The sequence below is a fragment of the Alternaria ethzedia genome (genome assembly GCF_023757985.1).
Source record: "Alternaria ethzedia strain BMP 0044 chromosome Unknown scaffold_43, whole genome shotgun sequence".
NCBI classification, from domain to species: Eukaryota; Fungi; Ascomycota; class Dothideomycetes; order Pleosporales; family Pleosporaceae; genus Alternaria; species Alternaria ethzedia.
The window spans coordinates 86651-114625 of NW_026056236.1; the positions used below are offsets into that span (position 1 = coordinate 86651).

Sequence of the window (27975 nt, forward strand, 5' to 3'; positions counted from 1 at the left end):
GCGACTAAACGAGCAGAGGGGTTGACTAGACTAAGAGGGCTTCTGTACGTAGTAGTTCGGTAGGCAGCGTAGCAGTCACACTCACATCTCCCACTCTGCCCTGCGTCCCGAGACATTGCCCTCTGCAGAAGACAGCAGCTCTAACAACGGCGCTCACAGCAACAACGGGCCGACCCTTTCGTCATCCACTAAGCCCCATCGAGCCGCAGCCAGTGAATCGGACAGCCGCACGGCCCACTACTGAGGCGCGAAAAAATATCCGTCACCGTCGCGCCACGAGCATTGAAGCGCTGCGACGCCAGTACACGAAGGTGTCGACAGCATCCCGCGAGGTTGAAGAGCGCTTCCCGTAAATCGGATTTGCTGTTGCGTCCTGTTCAGCATGTCGGTTACCGACGACAAGGTTCGTGCTGCCCCTCCATGTCCTGCCTGCCTGCCTGCTCCTGCCTGGCCCCTCCATGTCTGCAATTCTCCGCACGTGTCATCCGCCTGCTGTCTCTACTGCACCATCGCAACACGCGCCTATCTATAACTCAACCTCCTAACCTAAGACTGCCCCCACAGAACGGCGACATCATGTCGATCCCTGGCGCCGAGGACCAGATCGACCCAGCCACCTTTGAGCAGATTCTCGAGATGGACGAGGACGAGGTCGAGCGCGAGTTCAGCAAAAGCATCGTCTACGACTTCTTTGGCCAGGCCGACCAGACCTTCAAGAAGATGGACAAGGAGCTGTGAGTGCCCCATGCGCGCCCTGCGATATGCGCGCGACGACTAACGCCACCCAGCGAGAAGAAGGAGGGCAAGTACCTCAAGGAGCTTAGTGAGCTAGGCCACTTCCTCAAGGGCTCGTCCGCCACGCTCGGCCTCACCAAAGTCAAAGACTCGTGCGAGAAGATCCAACACTACGGCCAGCTCAAGGACGACGCGGGCACCAAGGACATAACAGAGGAGAAGGCGCAGGAGAACCTGGCCAAGATCATCAAGCAGGCAAAGACGGAGTTCACCGACGTCAAGGAGATCCTCAAGAAGTTCTACCAGGACGAGGGCGACGAGGAGGAGGCGGAAGAAGAAGCCGCGCCCTCCCCTACTGCGGCAAAGAAATAGAGACCGCGTCAGCCAGAGCTACGGCGCGAGCACACCAGTCTCGCACTCGCCACGCTCAGCTGGGAGGAGTCGGTATCGGTAGCAGCCAAGTCTAGGACCGTACGCTTCACGGAGCGACAATTGCGACTCCGGGCTTTCCGCTCTACCGCGACACTTCCTCATCCTTGACGAACTTTCTCCTGCGCGACATTTCACCATTTCACGTTCCTAGGAGCGCCTTTTGTGTACATGCCGTCATCGGGTCAGCGAGGAAATTCCAGTACTCTACATAGCTTGCCCTCAATTTGTCTATTTGGTTCCATCGCACTTGCATAGATTACGAATGAATGTTAACTCTCCCTGTCATCATGATGAATGTGTTGTTGCTCAAGCGCAGAGTAACACTTCACATGACCGCAATGCAGCTGTAAATACTTTAGACAAGTATCATCCATTGGAACTAATACCATGCTAACCCCTCTCTGAACTATATACTCCGTGACATGGAACATTCCTCAGCCCTACGGGTGAAGGGCCGAACGTGTGCCCAGCGGCGGCGCATGTCACTCACCCCACCTTCGGGACCTACGTCACTCTTCGCACATGGCGTTGCCGAACTTGGTGTTGCGTCTGATAGGTTGGAAAGCACGCTTTGATAGGCTCAAGACCGCGCCCCATGAAAAGTCAACACCATGAGTGGTTCCATCGTCAGGCCCTTTTTCGGTTCCGCCGTGGTAGTCTTGCCGGTGCTGCCGTGGGATCATGTGGCGTTTGGTTCGGCGCGCCTAGAATCGCTCTTTCTTTGCCGTGAACCCTTCATTTAGACGCTCCTTGCGCTTCTCGCGCCTTCCTTGTCTTCTCATGCTCTTTGCGGCGGTCTTGCATCGAGCTGCGCCTGGACCAATCAGCCGACGCACTACTGTTACCACTGCTATTACGCACTCCACTCGTTGCCTAGCAAAGAACAGAGCAGCTAGGAAAGCCCAATACGTTCATTCAGATCAAATTTCCTCTGTCGCATTTCACACCACATCACCAATCATGGGCAAAAAGAAGTCGAAAGGCGAATACAACGATTTCCTAGATGGCGAGAAGCTGCGCGACAACACCGAGATCAGGACGACATTACAGGGCTTTGCATCTCGAGACATTCCATCACCAGCAATACAAAAAGACCAGAAAGACAGCAAGAAACCAGGCAAAGGCGGCGCAAAGAAACCACAACTCACACACTTCCTCTGTCTCCCCCTAGTCACCGACTCAAGCCGCCCCCAACTCCAGCAAAGACTCGAAAACTTCAAAGAAGAGCTATCAAAAGGTGGACCCGTCCCCACGAAAGCCGTCCGACCAGTCGGCACCCTGCACCTCACCCTCGGCGTAATGAGTCTCTCCCCCCAACAATTAGATCAAGCGCAGCAGTATCTACAAGACCTCGACCTGCACACCCTCCTACGCGACATAACCCACCTCCGCGTCGCAGAAGCCGCCGCCGAAAGCGGCGAGATAGCCGAGAACCTCAATGCCGCCGCCATGCCCGACACGGACGCTCTGACAATAAACCTAGAATCCTTGGTTCCGATGCAAGCGCCGCATAAAACGAGTATCCTGTATGCGGAACCGAGGGATGTGTCGCAGCGGTTGTATCCTTTTGCTGAGGCCCTGCGAGAGAGGTTTCTGGGAAGGGAGTTGTTGGTTGAGGATACCAGGCCGTTGAGGTTGCATGCTACGGTTTTGAATACGATTTATGCGAAGCCGAAGGGGAGAGGGGGGAGGGGGAGGGAGAAGAGTGGGATGTTGAAAGATGGGTTCAAGCATGTGGAACGTAAGGTTTCGCCGAATCATCATGGGAATGGGGTGGATGGTCAGACTGGGAACACAGGCGCCAATGGCCACGATGAAAATGAAGAAGATGGCGCGTCGACAGCAGGGTCTGTAGATGGTAACGCTACCGAAGCTTCAACAGCAGAGTCATCCCGTCCGATCGGTGAAGGTCATGGTCCTGATGGCAAGAGTTGGATGCGCTTTGACGCCCGCAATCTGATTGAGAAGTACAAGGGTTTTGTCTGGGCGGAGGGTGTCAGGGTGGATAGAGTCTGTATCTGTAAGATGGGCGCGAAGAAGATTTGGAGTGGAGGTGCGAAAGGACAGGGTGAGGTGCTGGATGAACGGTATGAGGTCGTTTGTGAGAAGGAAATCTTCTAGTTCTTGCTATGGGAAGTGGACCAGGATGATCATAGGGACGATTGGTGTATGGCGTTTCTGAAGAGAAAAGGCGTAGCGTGTATAAGAACTGGCGCTTGACGGCGTTGTGTTAGGTATTAGAGCAAGGTATAGACACTTCCCATCGCCCGTAAGCCATCAAGACATCAACACAACAACCATACGCCTCACAGCCTCTCCACACCCATCACCCCCCTCGTTCCAGCTTCCCAATCTCCGCCTCCACCCTCTCCACCTCCTTCCCCAACCCCTCCTTCCTCCTCGCCAAATCCCTCATTCCCTTCTCCCCCGCCTTCCCATACAACTCCAATTCCCGTCTCGCCAACGCCTCGCGATCCCAAAGCGCCCTCTTCCCGCCTCCCAGTCCCTTCCTAAACTCTTTCAGCGCTTCCACGAATTCCGCTGGTGGAGGGTGTAGCAACGAGTGCGTTTTAGCTTGCAGACCCAGTAAGATGGCTTTTGTGTGGAGGAGATCGGCGGAGGATTTGGTGTGTCGGGCTAGGGCGCCTTGTTGGGTTTGTTCGAGTATTTTTATGCCGGTGGAGAGGAGGGTCGAGTGCGTTGAGAGGAGGGAGGTTAGGGTTGTTGTTAGATGGGTTTGTGCGGTTTGTAATTCACTAGGGAGGCCATCCATAGCGGAGGTCTGCAGGGTGAGAGATGTGCTGTGGAGAGATGAGATTGGTGGTGGGGAGACGGGAGAGGCGATGCGGCAGAGGTAGTCGGCTATGGTGGTGAGTTGGGTTGAGATTGCCGAGGCGACGGGAGCGATGTTTGAGTGGAAGAACTCGATGTCTTCAGACAGAATGTCGAGATCCGGTGCTGGAACTTGGCCGTTGAGTTGGGCGGTTACGGTTTCTGTAACGGCGTGCAAGTCTGGTGGGAGGTCGGTGGCTTTGGATGGCAGGGTTGAGAGGGATGTTGTGAGTATTTGCGTTGTGTGCAGGGTTGTGAGAGCGGTGGCTAGGGTCTAGAGGAAGATTAGCATGCGATTTCAGTATGAACACTCAGTTTAATGCGTAGATTGGAGGGCTTCAAGGAGAAATAATTGGGAAATCCTGCTGACAAACAGAGACATGATAGAATGATTATAAACAAACAAATGAACAGATTCCAGCAACAGGGAACGAAAGTACGAGATCAGGGACATGGTAAATATTTGGACCATCTTCGGAACAGAGGAAGGAAACAAGGTCTTACCCTTCGTATCTCATCATGCACACGCTGCTTTTTCGTGTCTCTTGACGAGCCATTAGGATTAAGCTTCCTCGTGCAAAGGTCCTTGTATAAGATCTCAAAGTTGGGATTGCGCTGCAGCACCGCGGGATCAATTGGTGGTAGCATGGCGTTTGGCGTACTTATTTGGTGTAACTTGAAGGTACGACTAAGAGCGACGCGATGAGAGTAGGTGCAGTAAAATAGCGGTAGGAGCTTGCGCTAACCCATCAGCACCTAGCGCCTTGGCCTCTCGTTCACTCCTACCGCTTCCAAGACCCACATCGTCTTTCCCATTATAGTGTCCTATATCAAGACGCTACTCATCTGAACCAACAACCAAAACATCACGCGTCTATCAATTTTCCCAACTCCCACAATGCCAGAATCCCGCCGCCAATCCTCCACACCCACAACATCAACATACCACCTCTACAACCGACAGGGCTCCTCCTGCGCCCGCCGAGTCCGTATCGCCCTCTCCCTAAAACAAGTACCCAACACACTCTATCACGACGTAGAAAAATACACACGCACCTCCATTGGCACAAAACAGTACCTCGCCATAAACCCCAGCGGCGCCGTACCAACTCTAATCCACGAAATCACCACACCAGGACATTCAACCAAGCAACGTTTCGTACTTACACAGTCTACAGCGATTCTCGAGTATCTAGACGAGATGTTTCCGGGGATATGTCCGTTGATGCCATTGGTAGGCAACAGAGAGGATAGGGCAAGAGTGAGAGAGTTGGTTGCAGTGGTGACGCAGGATATGTTTCCTTTTGCGAATCGGGGGAATGGGGTGAGGTTGTGTGAGGTTGCGGGTGCGACGGAAGAGGGACGGAAAGAGTTTATCAGGCTGAAATTGAATGAGGGGTTTGATGCTTATGAAGCTATGTTGGTGACGTGTGGGGGGAGGTATAGCGTAGGTGATGAGGTGACGATGGCGGATGTGTGTCTTGTGCCGCAGGTGTTGCAGGCGCAGTTGTGGGGGGTGTTTGTGCTTGGATGTGATAGATGGCCGTTGATGAAAGCTGTGGTGGGTAGGTTGGCGAGGGTGAGGGCTTTTGCTAGGGAGATGGGGGATATTGCTGTGGATGAGGAGACGATTGTAAAACCACTGCCTTGAGATATGAGCGACGCGAGGAATTAGTAGTGACTGCCGTCTTTTCGAGGATGCATACTCTGGATAATAATCTCAATGCCCATAGGCATCACAGCATGACAAACAGCAAGTTGAAGTCATAACGTCTTGAATTCCGTATAAAAATGAATCTCAACATCAACATATCTCGCCTATGCACTGAACGGGGCCGTATAAATCATCTGACTAGGCCCCCATCTTTCCAAACAAAGACCAAAAAAAAGCCACCAAAAAAGGGCCCCTAACAAGACCACTTCTTTCTTTCCTTCTTGAAGCTGCGTTCTATACAGCCTTTACTTCCACCTCATCGTCGATAATGTACAAGAACGAATTATGTAACCTACAGAGGGGTAGGTAAAAATGGAACAGGAGACACAATGTGATAACCAAGCAGTAGTAACAACAACAGCAAAGATTACGCCCCCCAGACGCCAGCAAAAGTCTCAGAAGCCAAAGCAAAGCAAAAGCAAAGCAGGAAAGATCCACCCGAGTTGAAATGGGGTAATAGTGTGGAGATCTAACGCCAAGGGAGAAAGACTTGTGAAAGACAAGAAGAGCACGATATGAGAATCGAGACTGAGAGTGTGAGAGAGATTCAAACGCCGCGCTATACAAGAGATAGAGATGCGAAGAAAGCGGAACGAGGCATCGCATAGAGGCACCGGCAAGGAGGGAAGGCAGGTGGACAAGCGATGGAGGCTATTGGCCTGCCTTCATCCTCTTGTTACCCCCGACTCTTGGACTTTGCTTGACCTTTGGCGCGCCGTTCATCTCTCCGCCACCGTCATCGTTTTCCATTTTGGCTGTACTCCGCCGCCGCTTGTTGTTCATCATGTTGGGAGACGTGTTTGAGCTCATGGTGTGCGAGCTTGTGCTCTGTTGTTTCATCATGGGCTGCGAGTTGGGCGACGGTGTGTGCTGGAAGTGAGGTGAACCGCCCATTGATCCGTTGGGAAGCAGGGAGTTCTGCATTGCGGGCGACATGAACATCTGACCGGGTTGGCCAGGCCCTCCTGGTCGAGGCCCGGGTTGCATATTGGGTGGCATGCCTTGTCCTTGCTGTGGCCCTTGATTCGGGTGTTGCGGGCCTTGCAGAGCGCCCTGGCTATTCGACATATTGTTGTTCCATGACTCCAACGCTTCGCTTGGCTTCATATGGGGATTTTCGAGGTAGTGCACCATTAAGCTTGACATGTGGTTCATTGGCTCGTAAATCTAGAAACTGATGTCAGTGTCAATGCCGAGGAGGGAAACGTGGAGAAGATTCTTACCTCGAGATAGCTTTGCAAGCCGTGCGGCAAACCATAGTCTGTAGTACTAGCGCTGATCAACTTGTTGATAGGCAGATACGCCTCTGGTGGTTCTGGCATGGTCCGTTGCTGCTGTGCTTGCTTCTTGTTCTTCATGCGCGGCGATTGGTTGGGGTTCAGTTGATTCGGCGATGGTTGGACAAACATTTGCTTCAGCGCATTGAGCGGTATGAATTGCTCATGGCTCGCTCCCTCAAACACCAACCACTCCATCTTGTCTGAACCAGACCAGAATGCAGTCAACTTGCCTTGGTAGACAACCTGACAAGAGTTCTTGTATGTGTATATGAACTTCGCTCGCTCACAAGTCACTTTGAGCTCACCGTTTGAGGTCTTCTCGGCCGCCCCGTCTAGAGTTATCTGCAAGTTGGTGACGTCGGTGTTGAAGAGGGTGTAGAAGTACCGCGGCAAAGCAGCATACACAATCTCGAACTGCTTCGTTCTCTCTGTACTTGAGGAGCAGACGACGTGGACGAAAGACCCAGACTCGGCGAAGAACCTATCCACGAAGGCCTGCCACCACTCAATGTTGTTGTTCGAGGCATTGAAGTTCCCTATTTGCTCCACAAAGTTCAGCAGCTTAAGCGTCCCTTGGCCTGAGGATACGCTCTGTGCTTGTTTCTGCTGCATCATGGCCATTTGACGGGCTTGATTTTGGGCAGCGTTCGCTTGCGCCTGTGCCTGCGCTTGCTGTACTAGTGCCGGATTCCGTTGTACCTGACCTTGGTTCTGGGCCTGCTGGTTCGCTTGTTGAGGTAGATTTGGCGGCTGAGACGGAGCTGGCGTCTGCTGTTGTGGCACTGGACCTGATTGTGGTGGCTGCGATGACTGTTGCTGTTGCTGCTGTTGTTGCGCCTGTTGTTGCGCCTGCTGCTGTGCCTGTTGCTGTGCTTGTTGTTGAGCCTGCTGTTGCGCCTGCTGCTGCTGTTGTTGTTGAGCCTGTTGTTGCTGCTGCTGTTGGTGTGCCTGTTGCTGTTGTTGTTGCTGTGACGGGGGCGGTGGTTGTGGTTGCTGTTGGGGTGTAGGTTGAGGAGCTGGCGAAGATTGTCCCTGGTGACTCCCTATCGCGGATGGAGGGCGAAGAGGCCCTTGCTGGGGCTGGGTGGTTGGCGGCGGTCCCTGATTCCCTGCCTGGCTGTGGTTGCTCGACTGAGACTGCGCATGTTGCATCGCAATCGCTTGTTGCTGCGCCTGCATTTGCTGATGCTGTTGAGCTTGTTGATGGGCTGCTTGGGCCATGGCAGCCTGGTGCTGAGGGCCTCCGGGTTGCTGGCCCATCTGCTGCTGTTGCTGGAGCAAGTGGGGAGGAAGATTGACGAACGGTCCTTGCCCCATTTGCCCATTTCTCATTGCTTGTAGCTGCTGTGCTTGTGCCTGGTTCAAGTTTGCCATGGGGTTCTGGAACCCCATTCCCATGCCGCCCTGCTGGTGGGCAAGCATGGCCTGTTGTTGCTGACGGTGCATGAAGGCCTGTTGGGCAGTTCTCTGCTGTTGCATCATTGCAGGGTTCACTATCGATTCTGTTAGCCAATGCTCTGCCATGGTACGGAGCGGCGGTACTCACTCATCTGGTGCTGCTGTTGCTGCTGGAACATGTGCTGCTGCGGCTGTAGGTGGGAGAGGGCATGCGCATTGGCACCCATGCCCGGCTGCATGCCCATCATGGGCCCTGCCTGACTGACGGGGCCATTGGGACCGGAAACGTGCTGCATGCCGGGCTGCATTCCAGGCTGTCCTGGGTGTGGGCCTGGGCCGCCCATGCCTGGGTGCGCGTGCTGCATGCCCTGGGGTTGCATGCCCCCATTGTGTGGATAGCTCGTTGTCATCATCTTGCCGGCTCTTCAGTGCGGGCTGTGGCCTCGCGGACGCGGGAATGGATCAGGTAGAAGGGATGCGACAGGTGTCGAGATTAGAAGACGGGTCCGCGTGATGCGAAGAACGACCGAGTCGGCGACGAGACAGGCGGAGCAATGCTACAGCGTCCAAGTCATGCGTGCGCGGAAATTCGCGTCGATGCCAATGGGAACTGAAGAGTGCTGGGTGGTCGCGATGGAAAGTCGAAGTGCGGTCCGGTGTGGCCGATATGGGAGGCTGAGGAAGTGCCCGCGCAGAAGTCGCGATGGGCGCGATGAGGCCGGCAGGCGGCACTTGCCGGTTACAGGAAAAAGGGCGAGGGTCACGGAGGACGTCGCGCAAAGTGCAGCGCGATACTCACAGGAGCGGCGAGGGGGTGGTGAGGTGTGCAGCCACGTCTGGCGCGGTGTCGTGTCGGGTGATATCGTGTCGCATCCGTCCCGCCAGCAGAGCGGTGGAGTGGGAACGTGAGATGGGCCGTCTGGGGGGCAGCAGAGGCAGTGCGGCGAACGTGTCTAGAGATGCCGTGCTATGCGACGATGGGTCCGGTGCGAGTATAGATCCAGGGCCAGGGACGGTGCCAGGGACGCGGGCGTCAGTGGTGGAGTTCTCGTGTGGTGAGAGGTGATGGGCGCATGGCCCTCTCCGAAGATCAGCGCAGGTTAGGGGGCCGTTTCGGTATCGCGCGAAAAGCTGCGTGGCTGGGCTGCCCAATCTATCCCGACTCCAACTCACGCTCAATATGCACTGCGCAGCGCAAGGACAACGCGCTCGACGGGTGATGAATTATGCTGCACTCGGGCGGGCACTCTCTGCAGTCTCTTGCGACCACGCTGACCTGCCTTGCTGATGCTTGCTGGCCGGATGACGATTCCAAATAATGCCCTTGCCCATTCGGGCGTGCACGTGATGAGAGAAATCTTGGCGGCGCGCTAGTTCGGCGCTCTACTTTTCTTCGACCGCGTCTCTGGTTTTCTCTCGACAACCACCTCACTCTGCTGTCTTGAAGACTGCGAACAACCACTGGCTTCGGACCGCTTCATGCGATTTTGTGAAGGCCCGAAGCCAGCTCTCCCTATAACGTAAGTCGACTCCTTTTTTCTTTGCTTTTGTGGAAAGATTATACCTTCAGCAACTTCTTTTCCTTGCCGATTCGACCTTGAAGAAAACAGCGCTGTTCGGGTGCCCTTCGCCGGGCGCCTGCTACTTGCCAGTACTGTCGTCTGACCTCCATCACTATCGCGACCGATTTAGCAAATTTTGCACGTCAGACGGCTAACATCGCTCAGTACAGTAATACTCGCTTACTCTCATCGCCGCGCACCTTTTTGCACTTTGCCGCCCCGTGCGCACTCGCAACAGATCGAGATTTTCACAACACTATACTAGTCCTGTGAGGACCGCACTGCTACACGTGCGCGTAATGCAGACTCAAATAGTCTTGCAGCGCAGCGTCATGGGCATGCACATGTACGCGCGTTGATGGACAGCTAACACCAGCTACATGGCGTCTCTAGTATGATTAAAGGTCAGTCGCTCTTTTCTTCACACTATTCCTCCCTTTGGGGATGATGAAACATTTCCACATTCGCAGTTTCCACGCTAGCCATCAATCGAACCTAAGACCGATGGACAATGAGCGCGAATACCTTCCTTGGATGTCTGACCCCTCACATACTTTGTTCTGTTATCGCTGAGATCTTGCTTTGCAATTACTGACAAGTTCAAACAGATACATGATGTCCTTTCCGATGTGATAGTAAGCATCCCGAAAGACCCTTGGTCGGCGACCACGATGGAAATGGTGGCATGTCTGGGTCTAGATAGTGTGACACGATATATAGCAAATGGATACTATGAGTTGCGAAAAACATATTTACCATGTTCTTCCGTGAATCTCTTGCACCCTGTTCATCGCTGCTGAGCGCCGCTCAACCCCAGGATTGCGTCTTCTTGTTACTTGCCTTGACATGAAGACTTGTCCCGTCATGCAGTATAGAAATCAGCTCAGACTGCACCTCATGTTCATTTCATGCGAAATCGAGGCCGTCTGTCGCGATGGTGAGGCGCCAAGGCCGAGCCTCCAGCCAGCGTCATCTGTCGCATAGACGCTAAAGCATCCTGGTCAGAGCTTCCCCAACCCACTTGGACGGCCGACCTCTAACTTCGTCACCCAACGATCTCCGAGGCTACAGACCGACCGCGGCCCTCGATCTAACGCCGAGAAATACTACACCTCTCCGAACCGCCCACTACCGCCACGATGCCTGAAGTAGTCGACCCCCGCATGATCTCGGTGACGCCTAGGATACGATACAACACTATTGGAGGCGTCAACGGTCCATTGGTCATTCTCGACAATGTGCGTAGCTTGGACCCATGAGACGGAGTGAGACGAAGCTTATACATGTGGTGGATAGGTCAAGTTCCCGCGATACAACGAGATTGTGTCCTTGACTCTGCCCGATGGCACCGAGCGCTCTGGTCAGGTCCTTGAAGCTCGAGGTAAGCTACTCCGACCCTGATAGTGCGCCGAAACACTGACACAAGCTGCAGGCAACCGCGCCGTCGTCCAGGTAAATTGCGACATGCTCAACACTCCCGGCAACTCGATCTAATTGCGACACAGGTCTTCGAAGGCACATCTGGTATCGATGTTAAGAAGGTACCTACACCCAGTCCCCTACAAGAGGACTATATCTAACAGTCGTAGACCAAAGTCGAGTTCACCGGACACAGCTTGAAGCTCGGTGTGTCCGAGGACATGTTGGGTCGTATCTTCGATGGTTCAGGAAAGCCTATCGACAAGGGCCCCAAGGTGCTCGCCGAGGACTACCTTGATATCAACGGTAGCCCCATCAACCCATACTCGCGAGTACGTACCTATTCTGATACCTCTCATTCATGCGACTGACAGTGTGTAGGTCTACCCCGAAGAAATGATCTCCACCGGTATCTCCGCCATCGACACGATGAACTCGATCGCCCGTGGACAGAAGATTCCCATCTTCTCCTCCTCTGGTCTACCCCACAACGAAATCGCCGCGCAGATTTGCAGACAGGCTGGTCTTGTCGGAAAGCCTTCCAAGGGTGTACACGACGACCACGACGACAACTTCTCTATTGTCTTCGGTGCTATGGGTGTCAACTTGGAGACCAGTCGCTTCTTCACGCGCGACTTCGAGGAGAACGGCAGTATGGAGCGTGTCACTCTGTTCCTCAACTTGGCGAACGACCCTACGTAAGTGAACATGCATGCCCTCCTACTATCCTAGCTAACCCGGCGTAGCATCGAGCGTATCATTACTCCCCGTCTTGCCCTTACAACCGCCGAATACTACGCCTACCAGCTCGAGAAGCACGTCCTGGTCATTCTTACCGACTTGTCATCCTACTGCGATGCGCTACGTGAGGTCTCCGCTGCCCGAGAAGAAGTGCCCGGTCGTCGTGGTTACCCCGGTTACATGTACACGGATTTGTCGACTATCTATGAGCGTGCTGGACGTGTTGAGGGCCGTAACGGATCTATCACTCAGATTCCCATCCTGACTATGCCTAACGACGGTATGTACTGCGATTGCTGTTACTCGGTGCTAAGCTAATTGCGCCAGATATCACACATCCCATCCCCGATTTGACCGGTTACATTACCGAGGGCCAGATCTTCATTGACCGTCAGCTCGACAACAAGGGTATCTACCCTCCGATCAACGTCCTGCCATCCCTCTCCCGTCTCATGAAGTCTGCCATCGGTGAGGGCCGCACACGGAAGGACCACGGTGATGTCTCCAACCAGCTCTACGCCAAGTACGCCATTGGTCGTGACGCCGCCGCCATGAAGGCCGTCGTCGGAGAGGAGGCCCTGTCCTCAGAAGACAAGCTATCGCTTGAGTTCCTCGAGAAGTTCGAGCGCTCCTTCATCGCCCAGGGTGCCTACGAGTCGCGCTCCATCCACGAATCTCTCGACCTCGCATGGTCGCTGCTCCGTATCTACCCCAAGGAACTCCTCAACCGTATCCCAGCCAAGGTGCTCGACCAATACTACCAGAGGAGTCGGGGCGGTGACGACGGTGACAAGAAGAAGGGCAGCAAGGATACCAAGGACAACTCGGGCGAGGGCCAGCAGGATGACAACTTGATCGATGTGTAAGCAAGATAGTTTAGCATGTGTATGTGTTTGGGATGGTGGATGGACTGCTTCTATGGCCATGTTCACTTGAGCGGAATGTGGGTAGAGATACTGCATTGAGTATATATGAATTTGTCGAATCTTTAATCTGATGTACTTATCGGTTCGAGTGATATGATGTAGATTGGAGAAGCGCAGTAGAAATCTTTGCGCTGCTCATTGATACGACGATGGGTAGACTTTGTTCATATCGTTTCACATATGTTGCATACACCTTGTATGTCACTTCTTAACATGATGGTTATTGAGTACTACATCTATTTCACTTTAAATCTACGACATCACCAGACCTGATCCAGAAGCCTACAACAGTACGGAGCTCTGTCATACTGAGCACCATGCCCTAGCCAGGCGTCTACAAAGCCCGTCATACTATCCAGCATGCCCCTCCTCAGCGAGGTGAGGAGCATACATCTATACTGCACTCTGCGCTTTACACGTCTTTTTTACATCGTCCTTTCCACGCTCACTTCGACTTTCCGCTCCTCCCCCGCACCATCCCATCTCCCTTCACCATGGAAACGCGCGCGTCTTGCAAACGCTCTTGTTATGATTTTCACCGTCACCGTGAAAATTTGCCTTCCCTTGCCATGCCATGTTATAATATCTCCCCCACAGCTTGCCTTCCCTCTCCTCTCCAGCAACAACAGCCAGCACCGTCTCCTCCACGCCCACCCACCCACCATTTCCGTGCCGCTGTTGCTGCCACTGTCGTCTCTTCGCTCTTGCTTTGCCTGCTCCCTGCCTCCCGTCGTCTCCTCGCTCACTTGTGGGTGTTGCTGCTGTTGCCGCTGCCACCACCATGGCGAACCCTGGGGCCAACCCTGGGGCCAACCCGTTCGTCCTCCCGCTGGTCCTCCCAGGGGGCCCGCCGCCGCTGCCACCACCACCAGTGTCGGCGCCTGGCCCGCGTTTTCTGGACGCGGCCACGCTGCCTGCAGCGTGGGGGAGGGCGGATTGGCAGAGGTATGTGATATGTCTTTCTTTGGTCTTTTGCTGTTTTGTTTTTGGGCGTTTCTTGCGTGTGTGCGTGCGTGATGTGAAGGAAGGGGGGTATGGAGGGTGAGTATATGGTTGGACGGAATGAGCTTGACACTAGAGGTGAAAGGGGGGACTGGACGGCTATGAACGGCGAGAAAGAGGTGGAATTGAAGCTCAACAGATTTGGTATGTTTGGAAGCGGATGGAGGAAGAAGAAATGGTAAGTTTTGCTCTGCAACCTGAAGAGCTTGAGACTGATGAATAGGTTGTTGCTTGCTGAAGCTAGATCGAAAGGATTTCAAACTCGACCACCGCATGGCACAGATCTATCTCTCACACTAGCGACACTACATCCAGAGGCAGACATCCACCGGACAGAAGATTGGGTTTGATTCAAGATTGGAGCCAGGAGACCTCAGATATGAGAGCAGCTACTGCATCTAATGTCAAGTATAAGCCTGAAGTATACATACTGATCAATGGTACAGGGAGTTCGCCTATGGAATTGTTTTCCGGGACGGCATCGACCCCAAGGTCCAGGTGGGGATCCACAACGATCTGGCCAATCGTTGGGACCGAACCTCCGTCGTCGACCAGTTCGCCTTCGGACGGTGGGATGAGGCCCGTCTCCCCCAAGGGGCGACGGGAACCCAGGTGTACGTCAGAGAAGGCTGGCACCAGGAGTCGGAGCCTCATTTCACCGTGGAGCTGAGGTTTGTGTACGGCACCACGGGCGTGCACCGGCACTGGGCCACCGCCCACGTTTATTTGGACTTCTCGGAGTCCGTAATCAGAACGTGTGATAAGGTGGACGGCCGCCAGCGCTGGTGCTTCGTCAAACCCCTCTGGGCCGAACACCACAGGGTGTGGGACGTAAGTGTCTTTTGTTACTGAAGACCGTTTAGCAAACTGACTAACTTTGGCAAGTCGCGCGGACCGAGACCGGCGGTCTTACCACGGCCACCGAGGGGGATGAGATATGCCCCCAAGTATCCACCCGTCTGGAGGTAGGTGATTTATCTTGTTCCAAGAGATCCCAAGTCACTTGCCCCATCTCCCTTTCCACACATCGCTTGATAGATCCTTCGCAGGTCAAGCCATTGTATCAATTCTTCTTCTTCAATTCCATATGCTAACCTTCTTCACTACAGCGCAGCGGCTAGTCGCGACTACCTCTCCGTTCTGGACTTTCTCCCGCCGCTATGGGAGACCTGACCTCCTCGCTCGTATGTGTATAGAACCCCCCAAACATCCCCCACATCCTCTTCCTCAATCCCTCAAACGGCTGCTCGCCCGGCCTTGGGTTCATCGGGTCCTTGCGGAAGTCGTGGAACAAGACGCCGTAGACGACGATGAAACTGATCATGCTCCACTGCACCACCTTGGTCCACTTGTTCCATTCTGGCCGTATCGACTTCGCCTTGATGCGTCGCTTGAACTTGCGCTCGAACCGGAACTGCTGCTTTTCCGTCAGGGCGCGCAGGTTCGGCGGCCATTTCTTCTTGGCTGGGTACTTGTTGCGCGCGAAGTCGAACGGCGGGAGTGTGTTCTCGTGGCGGCCGAGGAGGCGGTTGATGAGGCGCAGCATGGTCGCTGGCTTTGCCGGTTCGACGACGGCGACAGGGGAGTTCGATTGACTTGTGGATTCGCGGTGTTGTTCCTGAGGATACTTGACTGACGTTCTGTACAGTTAAGGCACCGACTAGACCGCCCCACAATTCGCGCGAACCGAAAAAAAGTGTGACTAACCCCGTCCTCACGCACTGGCCACCATCCTCCCACCACCCCTCCACAACACCACACTTTTGTTCTCGCGCTCTTTACACCTTCTTTTTACGACCGTTCTTCACTTTTCTGGAATTGTCGTGATGGCGGAGGCCACAAAACTCAGCGACGCGCCAAAGAGCGCTGTCGCCGCAACTTTAGAGCAGCTCAAGCCGCAAGAGGCTGAGTCAAAGACACTCAAGATTGAGAACACCGAAAAGCGCGACACATTGATCGCCGAGGAGAAAAAGTACCAGAAGTCATGGGAAGAGCAGGGAGTCTTCAACCCCGACGCCCCATCTCTTGAAGATGAACCCTTTGACACCACCACACCGGATGAACTTCACGAGAAGTACCCCAAATGGTTCGGTTGCTTTGCATACCCATACATGAACGGTACCCTTCACGCTGGACATGGTTTCACCGCTAGTAAGGTCGAGTTCACCGCTGGATTCAGAAGGATGACCGGTGCTCGCGCTCTCTTCCCATTGGGTTACCATGTGACTGGTATGCCAATCAAGGCGTGCGCAGACAAATTGGTCCGAGAGGTCGAGATGTTCGGACAGAACTTCGAACGCTGCCCCGTCGAAGATGTTGTTGAGACTTCAGTACCAGAGCCGCCAGCGCCAACACAGGCCGAGACTAAGACCGACATCACCAAGTTCAAGGCTACGAAAGGCAAGGCCAACGCCAAGACCGTCAAGACAAAGTACCAGTTCCAAATTATGCTCGCCCAGGGCATTCCCCTTGAGGAGATCCACAAGTTCTCTGATCCTTACCACTGGATCGAGTTCTTCCCTCCACTAGCCAAGAAGGACCTCACAGCATTCGGAGCCAGGATAGACTGGAGACGTCAGTTCGTCACCACCGATGCGAACCCGTACTACGACAACTTCGTTGCTTGGCAGATGCGCAAGCTGAAAGCCTTGGGAAAGATCATCTTCGCAAAGCGTTACACTGTCTACAGCCCGAAGGATGGCCAAGCATGCATGGACCACGACAGACAGTCGGGAGAAGGTGTCACCGTCCAGGAATACACCGCACTGAAGATGAAGGTTGTGAAGTGGGCAGATTCCGCAAAGGCTCATGCTGGTGCCGTACCCGAAGGCGCTTCTTGCTTCTTCGTTCCAGCCACGCTCCGCCCAGAAACCATGTACGGCCAGACCTCATGTTTCGTAGGACCTGCGATCAACTACTCCCTAGTCAAGATAACCGACACCGAATACTACGTCCTCAGCGAGAGAGCTGCAAGGAACATGGCATACCAAGGCACCACTGCCAAGTGGGGCGAGTACTCCATCGTTGCTACCTTCCCCGGTAAGGATGTTGTCGGCACTGTCGTCAACGCTCCTCTCTCTGTTCACAAGGATGTTTACATCCTTCCTATGGAGACCGTCAAGGACACCAAGGGTACGGCTGTCGTCACATGTGTTCCATCAGACTCACCAGATGACTACATTACCTCATTTGATCTTGCCAAGAAAGCCGAGTACTACGGTATCCAGAAGGAATGGGTCAAGTTCGACGATCTCTTGCCTATCATCGAAACCCCCTCTTACGGTAACCTCACAGCGAAACGCCTGGTAGAGGAGATGAAGATCCAGTCACCCAAGGACTCCGCAAAGCTTGCCGATGCTAAAGAGAAGGCTTACAAGGAGGGATTCTACAAGGGCAAGATGGTACACGGCGACTTCAGTGGAAAGACGGTCGAAGAAGCGAAGCCGCTCGTTCGCAAGCAGCTCATCGAGGCCGGTCACGCCTTCCCGTACGCTGAACCCGACGGCAAGGTCATGAGCCGAAGTGGTGACGACTGTGTTGCAGCTCTTCTCGACCAATGGTACATGAACTACGGCACTGAAGCGAATGGTGGAGACGGCGAATGGGCCGAGAAGGTCCGCTCACACATCGAGGGCGAACTAAACCTCTACTACCCTGAGGCGAAGAACCAATTCCTCCGAGTTGTCGACTGGCTCAGCATCTGGGCGTGTGCTCGCTCCTATGGTCTCGGCACCAAGGTACCCTGGGATCCAAGTGTGATGGTTGAGAGTTTGTCCGACAGCACAATCTACCAGGCCTACTACTCTTTTGCCCATCTTCTACACAAGGACATGTTCGGAAAGGAGCCCGGTCCCCTCGGCGTCAAGCCCGATCAGCTCACCGACGAAGCTTGGGATTACGTATTTGCTCTGCGCGACCGCTCTGATGTCCCACAATCCGAGATCCCCACAAAGACCCTACAAACTATGCGACGACACTTCGACTACTGGTACCCGCTCGACATGCGCACCAGTGGTAAGGATCTAATCCAGAACCATCTGACATTCAACCTCTACGTACATACCGCCATCTTCCCGAAGGAGAACTGGCCGCGCAGCTTCCGTGTCAACGGTCACTTGCTACTGAACGGCGACAAGATGAGCAAGTCTACCGGTAACTTCCTGACCATCGCTGGTGCTGTCGAGAAGTTTGGTGCCGACGCCACACGTATTGCCCTTGCCGACGCAGGAGACGAGATCACAGACGCCAACTTTGAAGAGACGGTCGCGAACGCCAACATCCTGAAGTTGTTTGAGCTCCGCAAATGGTGCGAGGACCTGATGAACGAGGCTATCTACGTTCCCGATGCGGCCGCCTACATGGAGAAGAGGACGTCTGGATCGGTCAAGAACCCAGACGTCATCCAGCGACAGAGCGGCAGCGAGCATCTTCTTTTCGACAAGATGTTCGATAACGAAATGAACGTTTTAATCCACGAGGCTTTCGGACACTACTCCAACACATTCTACAAGCTCGCCCTCAAGTCGGGATTCTACGACTTCACCAGCGCGCGCGACTTCTACCGTGAGGCTACCAAGGCAGCAGGCATCGGCATGCACCAAGACCTCGTCAAGAAGTTCGTCGAGCTCCAAGCCCTCCTCCTTACCCCCATCGCACCTCACTGGTCAGAATACATCTGGCTCGAGGTACTCAAGAACAAGGAAACCGTCCAGAAAGCCCTATGGCCCAAGGTTCCCGAGCCCAACGCTTCGCTCACAGCCGCCCGAGAGTTCGTCCGCCAAACACAGACGAACATTACATCAGCAGAGGGCAACGCCATCAAGAAGCTCTCCAAGGGCAAAGCAGCTACTTTCGACCCCAAGAAAGAGAAGAAGATCATCATCTTCGCTGCGAAGGAATGGCCCGCTTGGCAGAAAAAGTACATCGACATGGTCCGCGACGCCGACACCCTCGACATCAAAGCCATCAGCAAATCCATCGACAAGTCCGAGTCCAAGAAAGCCATGCCCTTCATCAACGGTCTCAAGCGCCGTCTCGATAACGGCGAGCCAAAGGATGTCGTCCTCAACCGCGAACTCGCGTTCGATGAGCTGGATACCCTGCGCGCTATGGTGCCTGGGTTGAAGCAGACTGTTCAGAAGTGCGTTGATGTGGAGATCGTCACTGTTGGTGAAGGTGGCAAGGATGGTACTGTGATCAAGGAAGATGGCAGCAAGGGTGATACACGGTCGGAACTTCCACCGCAGGCTGCTACTGCTGAGCCGGGGTACCCGAGCTTTGCTTTTGAGAATGTCGAGAATATGGCTGTGCGATAGGTGCTGGTGGACTCAAGAGGTGGACTGGATTCTGGGTGTTGGGTTGGGTTGGGCGCACGCTTTCATGTAACGACACGATATGACTGATGTGCATGGATGAGAGGATGGATGGATAGTAGATAGACGTCGTATGATATGACCCTTGAGAAGGGTTCTGGTCGAAGCAAAAGCCACAGAAATACCAGAAGACATTGTACCCACCCCACTGATGTCTTGCTCCTTGCTCATTGTTTGCGTCTTTGATGTTGTGACATGGTGACTGACCATGAACTGGTACTCCACTGTAAATTACAACGAACACACTTTTGATCCAAAATTATATCCACCTACATGCCCAAGGCTCCTGCCAACCCCACCTACAACTTCGCCCTCGCATCATCAACGCGGTTACCCTGCTGATCAAAAAAGATCTTCCTCCCACTCCTCAAACTATCCTGCAACGCAACCCCAATCTTAACCGCCTCCATACTACTCTGCAAATCCACCGGCACCTCACCCCCCTCGAGCACCGCATCCGTAAACTGCCTTGCCTCCTCCACAAACGCCTGTTCAAACCTCTCATAATAATTCTGCGGTATCTCCCTATTAATCCCATTGCTCATATGGCTCTCCAGCAAACCCGTCATGGGGTTTGAATTCACAGCCAACTTGCCCTTTGTGCCGATGATCTCCGTCATGTCGTGCTGGCCAGGGGCGTTCATGCGCGAGCTGTAGAAGTAGGCGATTTGGCCGCTGTGGAATTCTACGACGCCGACGCCGTTGTCGACGTCGCCGTGTTTGGCTAGGTCGGGTTCGAGGGCGGTGACGCCGACGGCCATGACGGATTTTACGATGGGGAGGGTGCGGCCGCGTGTTTCGGCGGAGAAGTACCAGAGGGCGAGGTCGATGTCGTGGATGTTGCAGTCGACGAATATGCCGCCGGAGAACTCGGCGTAGGCGACGAAGAAACCCGAGGGGTCGTATCTGTGGGGGTGAGACGTGTTAGTGGGTGTTGTGTGTGTGCTTGTGGGAAATGGAGGCGTTGCTTACTTGTCGCAGGTTTGTGAGCGCAGGATCGTGGGTCGTCCGATGTCGCCGTTGAGAGTCATGTTGTAGGCATTGAGGTAGGAGGAGTCGAAACGGCGGGAGAAACCACACATGACTTTGACGTGTGGGTTGCGCTTTGCGGTGTCGAGGACTTGGTGGACCTGGATAGTACGATTAGTTATCGACCCTCAGAAAACGGGATGGAGAAAATACATACCACGTCCAACTTGGTGCTGAGCGGCTTTTCACACAACACGTGCTTTCCAGCTTCAATCGCCTTGATCGTCTGCTCGGCATGGACTGTGGTAACGGTAGCTACACAGACAGCCTCGAGACCCTCGTGCTTCAACATCTCGTCGTAGTCGGTGTAGATCTTGACGCCCCATGGCTCGAGATTCTCCTTCGCCCAAGCAATTTCGTTCTCAGCGGGTGTGAAAGCGGCTACGAGTTCAGCCTTGGGTGTGCGGTGGAGGAAGTGGTTGGCATGGCGAGCGCCCATGCGGCCGAGGCCTGCGACGGCAATACGGAGTCTGCGGATCGCGGGTGCCATTGTGAGGATGTTATGTCGAGAAGAGGACGGGAATTGAGAAAGAGATGGGCTGGAAGAGCAAGACAGTACTCGACAAGGCTCAGAGCGAGGATATATGCGAGCCTGAGCACCTACGGGAATACACCGACTTTCAATCCCCCCAGAATCCTACCTTGGTCAAAGCTCCTCTCAGGGTCCAAACTAGGCTCAAACACGCAAAAGCAGCTGCTCCTCCATATCCAGTCGCCGAGTTTCGTCCTCCCTACCACCCGCGTAAACCAATATCCATCACTGCATATCGAAGCCACCCGTCATTCTTCCCAGGGTACAAGGCCCTAGATCACGCGGCAAACTTCCCTACGCTGAGCCGCACATGCCATGTCTGGACCGGATCATCGGCACGAGCATTACGTCGATGGCAGATGCGGAACGCGAAAGCGCTGTGGAGAAATGCATCTTGAGTTGACGGAAAGTGGAAAGTGTGGGGAACGCGTGGAGTCGCGTCGCGCCCATGCCCAGGCACAAAAGGCCGAGTTGAGCGAATGGGGAAAATCTCCTCTTTCGATCGGGCAGGGCGAAATTACTCCGCGCAGAAAGGCCGGCTTGCGATAGGAAGTCGTTCACTAATTCTGGGGTATGATGCGAAGATTTCGCGTTGTGGAGATGGATGGCGGATGATGGGGGAGGCTGGGGCCGCGGTGCGTGGGTGAAAGAAAGAGAGGGTTAGCGACAGTTCACATGCTTGAGGCTGGAATACCGCCGTGCTTCCCCGCATACGTCACTTGTTTACCAACACCAAAATGAGTGCTGAGAGGGAAAGATGGGATCGGATTTCTATTGTCCGTCGAAGATCACGTCGAGCAAGATCGAGATCGCAACTGCATCGCTCTATTGCTACATCGTTCTACACCTATGAACACCAACTTTTACTGACTGCTTCAGAGATTCGATTTCTCCTCCTCACCAGTCTCAAGCACAACCTTGATGACCAGCTTGCCGCTATCATCTTTGGTCTTTCCGGCCATCTCGAATGCCTCGACTGCCGACTCCAAGCCCTTGTAGGTGTGTGTTACCAGCTTGGCAAAGGCTGGGTAGTCATCGCCTGTCTTTGACACTACTTCGATACCAGTGGGGTACGTGTTCGCATATCTGAACACACCAAGGATATCGACCTCGCGGAGTGCAGCTGCGGAGATCGGTAGTGTTTGAATGGGCGTGCCCATGCCGATTAGCAGTACCTTGCCGCCGGGTCGTGTTGCCTGGAGCTGTTAGTATCCACTCAACTCAACTAGACCGGGCGAACTTACATATATCGATGCTTGAACACATGATGGTACGCCGGTGCACTCGAATACGGCATCTACCTCACCAATCTCACCACCACTCTCCTTGAACAACTTTCCGACCTCGGCAGCTACCTCCTTCGCGGTATCCAGCTGCTCTTCTATTGTGCTTCCACGCTTCATAGGCACTGTGTAGCTGTGGTGCGCAAACTTATTGTCGACGGCGAATTGCACTCGCCCAGCGTCAATGTCTGCTATCACCACGGTGCCAGCACCTGATATCTTCGCCATGGCTGCCACAAGTAGGCCTACAGCTCCGGCTCCAAAAACCAACACGGTTGAACCCGGTGCTAGTTGTGCGCGTTTCGATGCTTGGATGGCGACGCTGAGAGGCTCGAGGAGGGCTCCTAGATCCAGTGACATATCCTCTGGTAGCCTGTTCGTCGTTAGCACTATCAACAATCACGTTGGGAACGAGACTCACTTATGACACCAAGCAGCCGGGTGGTTGATCCGATCTTGTAGCGTACCCTGAGCATGCGGAAACGCCTTTGCACTACTCCGGAACTTCATGCCTTTGCAGATGTTATACCGCCCCTCTTTACACCTCTCGCAGTTCTCGCACGGCTGTCCAACTTCCAGCGCGACCTTATCTCCGACTTTGAAACCCGACACCTCTGAACCTACGTCTACAACCACACCAGCCGATTCGTGGCCCAGCGACATGGGCTCTCGCACGATGATGTCGCCATTGCGGTAGTGGCGGTAGTAGTGAAGATCTGAACCACAGAGACCGGTGCTGCGGACGCTGATTTGGAGCTCTGTTGGGGAGGGTGGGAAGAGGGTGCGGTTTTCCTGACTTTATGTTAGTATTTGCAGGTTCGGGGGACTTCTATATTGGCATACGATTCTCAGATCTTTTGCTCCGTGAAGTACTGAGGCGCGGATGTTTCTCGCGCCTTGGGCAACGTCTGGTTTTCTCTCTGAAGACATGTTGTCGTGGTTCGTAGGGCAATCGGAAGTATGAATGTATAAGTGAAGCTTAACACGCGTGGTATAGTAACGTTCAGCTCAACGGCAATGCAAGGTTGAAGATTTGGAGTGAGGGAGAAGGTCGCTGGAGCATCAGTTCATCTCGCAAAGCATGGGAAGCTATCACGCGCCAGACACTCGGCGCGCCTTGCCTCATAGTACAGCAATAGATGGAGACAAATTCCACCTTCGGCGTTTGAAATGGCGGGACATCAGATGCCGACGCTTCCTTTGGGGTGGTGGGGTTGGCTTTCCGAGGCAGTTCCGAGCTGCCCCAACATTGCGCTGCAGGAAAAGCCGTCGACTTCTGCCGCAGGCTTCCAAACTTCTTGGTTGCCTTTTGCTAGATTCCTGAAGCTGTTTGTTCAAGTTGCTTGTCTTTTTAGACCACTAAATAACCTTTTGCTCGTTATCTCAGCTCTGATCCCTCTCCAACAGCGTTCCGAACCACACCTACCAACACATCAACATGGCATCTGTACAGCAGCTCTTCTCGCTCGAGGGCCAAACCGCCCTCGTAACAGGCGGAACACGAGGTATCGGTCAATCCATGGCTCTCGCGCTCGCAGAAGCAGGAGCAGACATCCTCCTCGTCCAAGTACTTACCCAACACCGTTCCTGCATCCCCTCCACCCACTAACAACCCTCCCCCCAGCGCGACACCAGCAACCAAACCACAAAACAAGCGATCGAATCCCTCGGCCGCAAAGCCACAATCTACACCGCGGACCTCTCCTCCAAGTCCTCCATCACCGCCCTGATCCCCACCATCCTAGCCGACTTTCCCAGAATCCACATCTTGTTAAACTGCGGCGGCATCCAAAAGCGACACCCCGCGCACCAATTCCCCGACGAAGACTGGGACGCCGTCCTGCAAGTAAATCTCACCTCCGTCTTCCAACTCTGCCGCGACGTCGGCGCACACATGCTATCTTCACCCGCAGACCTGCCCCTCGGCCGCCGCGGAAGCATCATAAACGTTGCTTCCCTCCTCACCTTCCAGGGTGGTATTACGGTGCCGGCGTATGCGGCGAGTAAAGGGGGTGTGGGACAGCTTACCAAGGCGCTGTCGAATGAGTGGGCGGGTAAGGGGGTTAGTGTTAATGCGATTGCGCCGGGGTATATTGCGACGGATATGAATGAGGCGTTGATTAAGGATGAGAAGAGGGCGGAGAGTATTCTGAGTCGCATTCCGGCGGGGAGGTGGGGGAGCCCGGAGGATTTCAAGGGCGCGGTGGTGTTTTTGGGGAGCGCGGCGAGTGCGTATGTTAGTGGGGAGGTGCTTACTGTTGATGGGGGGTGGATGGGTAGGTAGGTTGGTAGATAGGTTGGTGGGAGTGGTTGGATGGACTGGTTTTGATGGCACGTTTTTCTTGAGCAACTTGTATGGACAAGTAACATAGTCTTGGATCAAGGGATTTGTTGACTTGACTTCTCATCTCATCACACGAACAGTCTCGAGACATTATGGTTCCCTAGTTCTCCGAAGCACTTAGTTTGAATAAGGCATCTTCGGCAAATTCCAGTGTCTTATTGGGTATAGAAATTTTGTCCCTATCCTACATGCACAACCTACAACCTGCTTGCCCCAAACAGTCAAGGTCCGCTGAGATCCATGCCCTCGGGCTTATCCGGGAACCCAGCGTTGACACCAAATGGCGGGTATACATAGCGGGTAATACCCTTCTCCTTGTGAATCTTCTCCAACTTCTGCATATCCTCGTCGTCAAGGGAGATGAGCTTCTTGTTCTCGTCGATGCGGGATGGGGTTACGGATTTTGCGAGGACGGAGGAGTTGCGGGCGACTTTGAGAAAGGTTAGTAACGGGGGTTTAAGGAGTTGGGTGGGTGAGACTTACGGTGGTAGCTCAGTAGTACAACGGCAGGGCCGACGCTGTGCTTCTTTGCGACTTCGTTGACGCCCTCGTCCTTGAAAAGTGGTGAGCCTGTGCTTCCGAGCGGACTATAGGCTGTGATGTGGATGCCCTTCTCCTTGCAGAAGTCGACGACTTCTTGTTGTGGGCACAGTGGGTGGTTCTCGATTTGGTTGACGGCGGGGACGATGGTAGCGATCTTCAGTAGCTTCTCCATGTACTTGACGGAGTAGTTGGCGACACCAATGGCCTTGACTTTGTCAGGGTGTGATTGGATCAGCTTCTCGAGGTTCTTCCATGTGTCTTGGTGGGTGATGGAGGTGTCGATGTCTCGCGAGCCGTCCTCGTGCTTGGGGAAGAGGGGGTGGTTGCCTGCGCATTTGTTAGTCTTGTTTCCGTATTATCTGAAGACATCAGACTTACCCTTGGGGTTCATGGGAACAGGCCAGTGCATGAGGTAGAGATCCACATAAGGTGTCTTGAGCATGTCCAAGCTCTTTTGCAGACCCTCCTCAGCGCGAGTGTGGAATGTGCACCAGAGTTTGCTGGTAATGAACAAGTCCTCTCTCTTCACGATTCCGCGCGAGATAACATCCTGAAGCGCCTCGCCGACCTCGTCCTCGTTTTGGTAGCAGAAGGCGCAGTCAATGTGCCTGTAACCACTCTCAATGGCGTGGACCACAGCTTTCTTAACCTCGCCAGGCGCAGACTGCCACGTTCCCAAACCCAGGGCGGGGATGGTCGCGCCAGTGTTGAGAGGGATAGCGGTATTCATTTCGGGCTGTGGGTTGAGGATACTCTTGGGTGTACTCTTGAGCATAAACTTGGAAAGGGCGGGATTCATCGCGACTCCGGCTTTACTTGGGTATTAGTAGCAGTGGGGTGTTGCTGGCCAGGCCAGGGGCAGGCTTGCTCGCATTGCTTGGAAGCTTCCATATTGTGGCTGAATGTTACGCTTCCGGCATGGCTCAGGACATACGTCAACCGTGATTGACTCTATAATTCATTCCGACGACCGATGCTGCCCCGCCATGCTTCCCCCGCCGGCGTAGCTTCGGTCCGGGGAGGCTTCTGATACGCGCTCGACGCGCTTCAGCCTCACGCGAAATTTTCGCAGGAGACGACGCCCAGGAAAGCCAACGTGTTCGTGGGGTTGGTCGGGGAAGGTGGCACCGAGCGTCACGTGCTTGGAGGGGCTGGAGTTGGAGCCAGCTGGGGCGTCATAGTGCAGCACGTTTTCTGGGCTACTGCAGCCTTCCGAGTGTTCACGACGGGGTGAAAAACCCATCGGCTGTTGGGGCGGCGAGAATTGCCGTTCCGAGACACGAGCGGCGAAAATTGCACCCTTCAACCCCATAGAGACGCGCACGATGCATGCCCACCGAACCACGGCAGATCTAACGCAACTAACCAACCACTACGGGCGGAATGCCAAACTGGACCCTTAGCCGCCTTTCCAGAACCCCAGATCTCGCTCCGATTGCTCAACGGCAGATTCCCAAAACGGGGAGAATTGCCTCATGGTGCCGACTTATCTTTGTTCGAGCCTACGACGGCCCTACGTAGTGCGGAGTGACCTCCACGAGTGGATCTCAAAGATGGAGACGATGAGAAATCTGACTCCAGGAATTCAGGCTGGGCTTACTTCGGAAGTGATGATGTTTGCTAGTTCTGGCAATACCATGCTGCGTCGTGTCGAGGTACGGAAAGGATAAGTACTCCTCTCGTCTTGTCGGTATTCAGACATCTATCACACAACTTCAATCTTCATCTACCTCTTCAAACATCATATCATAGCCTAGCGCTTCGTTGTACTTTGCATACTTCTAAGATACCCCTCTTCGTTATCAACTACCTTTCACACCATGGCACCCGGCGCCATCTTCGAGACGCCCAACGTGGCTGAGAACTTCAACGACCACCGCGATGGTCTTGCCCTCGAGGCGACTTCCGACGCCATCGACGACGTCAACGTGCTCAAGGCCGCCATGAAGGTCAAGAACGGCACCGCAACCCAAAAGGAAAAGGACATCTACGAGCAATCCGAGTTCGATGCCGAGAAGGACAAGACCCAGTTCCGCCAATACGAAGAAGCATGCGACCGCGTCAAGAACTTCTACCGCGAGCAACACGAGAAGCAAACCGTCGCCTACAACCTCAAAGCGCGCAACGCCTTCCACAGCAAGACACGCGCCGAGATGACCATCTGGGAAGCAATGGAGAAGCTCAACACGCTCATCGACGAATCCGACCCAGACACCTCGCTCTCGCAAATCGAGCACCTCCTCCAATCCGCCGAAGCCATCCGCCGCGACGGCAAGCCACGCTGGTTCCAACTCGTGGGCCTGATCCACGACCTCGGCAAGCTGCTCTTCTTCTTCGACGCGCAGGGCCAATGGGACGTAGTCGGCGACACATTCCCCGTCGGCTGCGCCTACTCCCCCAAGATCATCTACCCCGGCACTTTCAAGAACAACCCAGACTACAAGGACGATATCTACAGCACCGAGCACGGCATCTACACGCCTGGCTGCGGCATGGATAATGTCATGTTGAGCTGGGGCCACGACGAGTACCTCTACCATATCATGAAGGAGCAGAGCAGTATCCCTGATGAGGGTCTTGCGATGATCAGGTATCACTCTTTCTACCCGTGGCACACGGGTGGTGCGTACAAGTGGATGATGAACGGCAAGGATGAGCGCATGCTGGATGCCGTCAAGGCGTTTAACCCGTATGACCTCTACAGCAAGAGCGATGAGGTGCCTAAGGTCGAGGACCTCAAGGAGTACTACTTGGATATCATTGATGAGTTCATCGGCAAGGACAAGAAGTTGAAGTGGTAGACTGGCGGTTGGTCTGCTGGGTTAACGAGT

The 27975-nt window shown here is 54.2% G+C and overlaps 13 protein-coding genes across 13 annotated transcripts; 7 read left to right on the forward strand and 6 right to left on the reverse strand.

The window, feature by feature from the left end:
* Window positions 1-382: 382 nt before the first annotated feature.
* J4E87_010120 (uncharacterized protein) lies at window positions 383-1107 on the forward strand (the record flags this gene model as incomplete). The annotated part of the gene is made up of 3 exons (XM_049381694.1): window positions 383-403; window positions 565-734; window positions 789-1107. The coding sequence occupies 3 exons, from the start codon at window positions 383-385 to the stop codon at window positions 1105-1107; spliced, it is 510 nt and encodes a 169-aa protein (XP_049228553.1).
* Window positions 1108-2127: 1020 nt separating this feature from the next.
* Window positions 2128-3288, forward strand: J4E87_010121 (uncharacterized protein; the record flags this gene model as incomplete). The annotated part of the gene is made up of 1 exon (XM_049381695.1): window positions 2128-3288. The coding sequence occupies one exon, from the start codon at window positions 2128-2130 to the stop codon at window positions 3286-3288; it is 1161 nt and encodes a 386-aa protein (XP_049228554.1).
* Window positions 3289-3493: 205 nt separating this feature from the next.
* Window positions 3494-4647, reverse strand: J4E87_010122 (uncharacterized protein; the record flags this gene model as incomplete). Its single annotated transcript, XM_049381696.1, has 2 exons — window positions 3494-4273; window positions 4504-4647. The coding sequence occupies 2 exons, from the start codon at window positions 4645-4647 to the stop codon at window positions 3494-3496; spliced, it is 924 nt and encodes a 307-aa protein (XP_049228555.1).
* A 1717-nt stretch (window positions 4648-6364) lies between these two features.
* Window positions 6365-8735, reverse strand: J4E87_010123 (uncharacterized protein; the record flags this gene model as incomplete). The annotated part of the gene is made up of 3 exons (XM_049381697.1): window positions 6365-6880; window positions 6937-8486; window positions 8540-8735. 3 exons carry the CDS (start codon window positions 8733-8735, stop codon window positions 6365-6367), a joined length of 2262 nt encoding a protein of 753 aa, XP_049228556.1.
* Window positions 8736-11092: 2357 nt separating this feature from the next.
* VMA2 (Vacuolar ATP synthase subunit B) lies at window positions 11093-12979 on the forward strand (the record flags this gene model as incomplete). The annotated part of the gene is made up of 8 exons (XM_049381698.1): window positions 11093-11191; window positions 11250-11334; window positions 11386-11405; window positions 11459-11494; window positions 11543-11704; window positions 11754-12070; window positions 12119-12393; window positions 12441-12979. The coding sequence occupies 8 exons, from the start codon at window positions 11093-11095 to the stop codon at window positions 12977-12979; spliced, it is 1533 nt and encodes a 510-aa protein (XP_049228557.1).
* A 1094-nt stretch (window positions 12980-14073) lies between these two features.
* Window positions 14074-15010, forward strand: J4E87_010125 (uncharacterized protein; the record flags this gene model as incomplete). Its single annotated transcript, XM_049381699.1, has 4 exons — window positions 14074-14080; window positions 14120-14219; window positions 14488-14872; window positions 14927-15010. 4 exons carry the CDS (start codon window positions 14074-14076, stop codon window positions 15008-15010), a joined length of 576 nt encoding a protein of 191 aa, XP_049228558.1.
* Window positions 15011-15158: 148 nt separating this feature from the next.
* Window positions 15159-15587, reverse strand: J4E87_010126 (uncharacterized protein; the record flags this gene model as incomplete). Its single annotated transcript, XM_049381700.1, has 1 exon — window positions 15159-15587. The coding sequence occupies one exon, from the start codon at window positions 15585-15587 to the stop codon at window positions 15159-15161; it is 429 nt and encodes a 142-aa protein (XP_049228559.1).
* A 280-nt stretch (window positions 15588-15867) lies between these two features.
* On the forward strand, window positions 15868-19356 carry J4E87_010127 (uncharacterized protein; the record flags this gene model as incomplete). Its single annotated transcript, XM_049381701.1, has 1 exon — window positions 15868-19356. The coding sequence occupies one exon, from the start codon at window positions 15868-15870 to the stop codon at window positions 19354-19356; it is 3489 nt and encodes a 1162-aa protein (XP_049228560.1).
* Window positions 19357-19712: 356 nt separating this feature from the next.
* Window positions 19713-20932, reverse strand: J4E87_010128 (uncharacterized protein; the record flags this gene model as incomplete). Its single annotated transcript, XM_049381702.1, has 3 exons — window positions 19713-20319; window positions 20386-20543; window positions 20600-20932. The coding sequence occupies 3 exons, from the start codon at window positions 20930-20932 to the stop codon at window positions 19713-19715; spliced, it is 1098 nt and encodes a 365-aa protein (XP_049228561.1).
* A 917-nt stretch (window positions 20933-21849) lies between these two features.
* Window positions 21850-23187, reverse strand: J4E87_010129 (uncharacterized protein; the record flags this gene model as incomplete). The annotated part of the gene is made up of 4 exons (XM_049381703.1): window positions 21850-22170; window positions 22219-22630; window positions 22679-23049; window positions 23101-23187. 4 exons carry the CDS (start codon window positions 23185-23187, stop codon window positions 21850-21852), a joined length of 1191 nt encoding a protein of 396 aa, XP_049228562.1.
* A 508-nt stretch (window positions 23188-23695) lies between these two features.
* J4E87_010130 (uncharacterized protein) lies at window positions 23696-24541 on the forward strand (the record flags this gene model as incomplete). The annotated part of the gene is made up of 2 exons (XM_049381704.1): window positions 23696-23824; window positions 23882-24541. 2 exons carry the CDS (start codon window positions 23696-23698, stop codon window positions 24539-24541), a joined length of 789 nt encoding a protein of 262 aa, XP_049228563.1.
* A 281-nt stretch (window positions 24542-24822) lies between these two features.
* J4E87_010131 (uncharacterized protein) lies at window positions 24823-25943 on the reverse strand (the record flags this gene model as incomplete). The annotated part of the gene is made up of 3 exons (XM_049381705.1): window positions 24823-25031; window positions 25085-25471; window positions 25523-25943. The coding sequence occupies 3 exons, from the start codon at window positions 25941-25943 to the stop codon at window positions 24823-24825; spliced, it is 1017 nt and encodes a 338-aa protein (XP_049228564.1).
* A 1021-nt stretch (window positions 25944-26964) lies between these two features.
* On the forward strand, window positions 26965-27945 carry J4E87_010132 (uncharacterized protein; the record flags this gene model as incomplete). The annotated part of the gene is made up of 1 exon (XM_049381706.1): window positions 26965-27945. One exon carries the CDS (start codon window positions 26965-26967, stop codon window positions 27943-27945), a length of 981 nt encoding a protein of 326 aa, XP_049228565.1.
* Window positions 27946-27975: the final 30 nt, after the last annotated feature.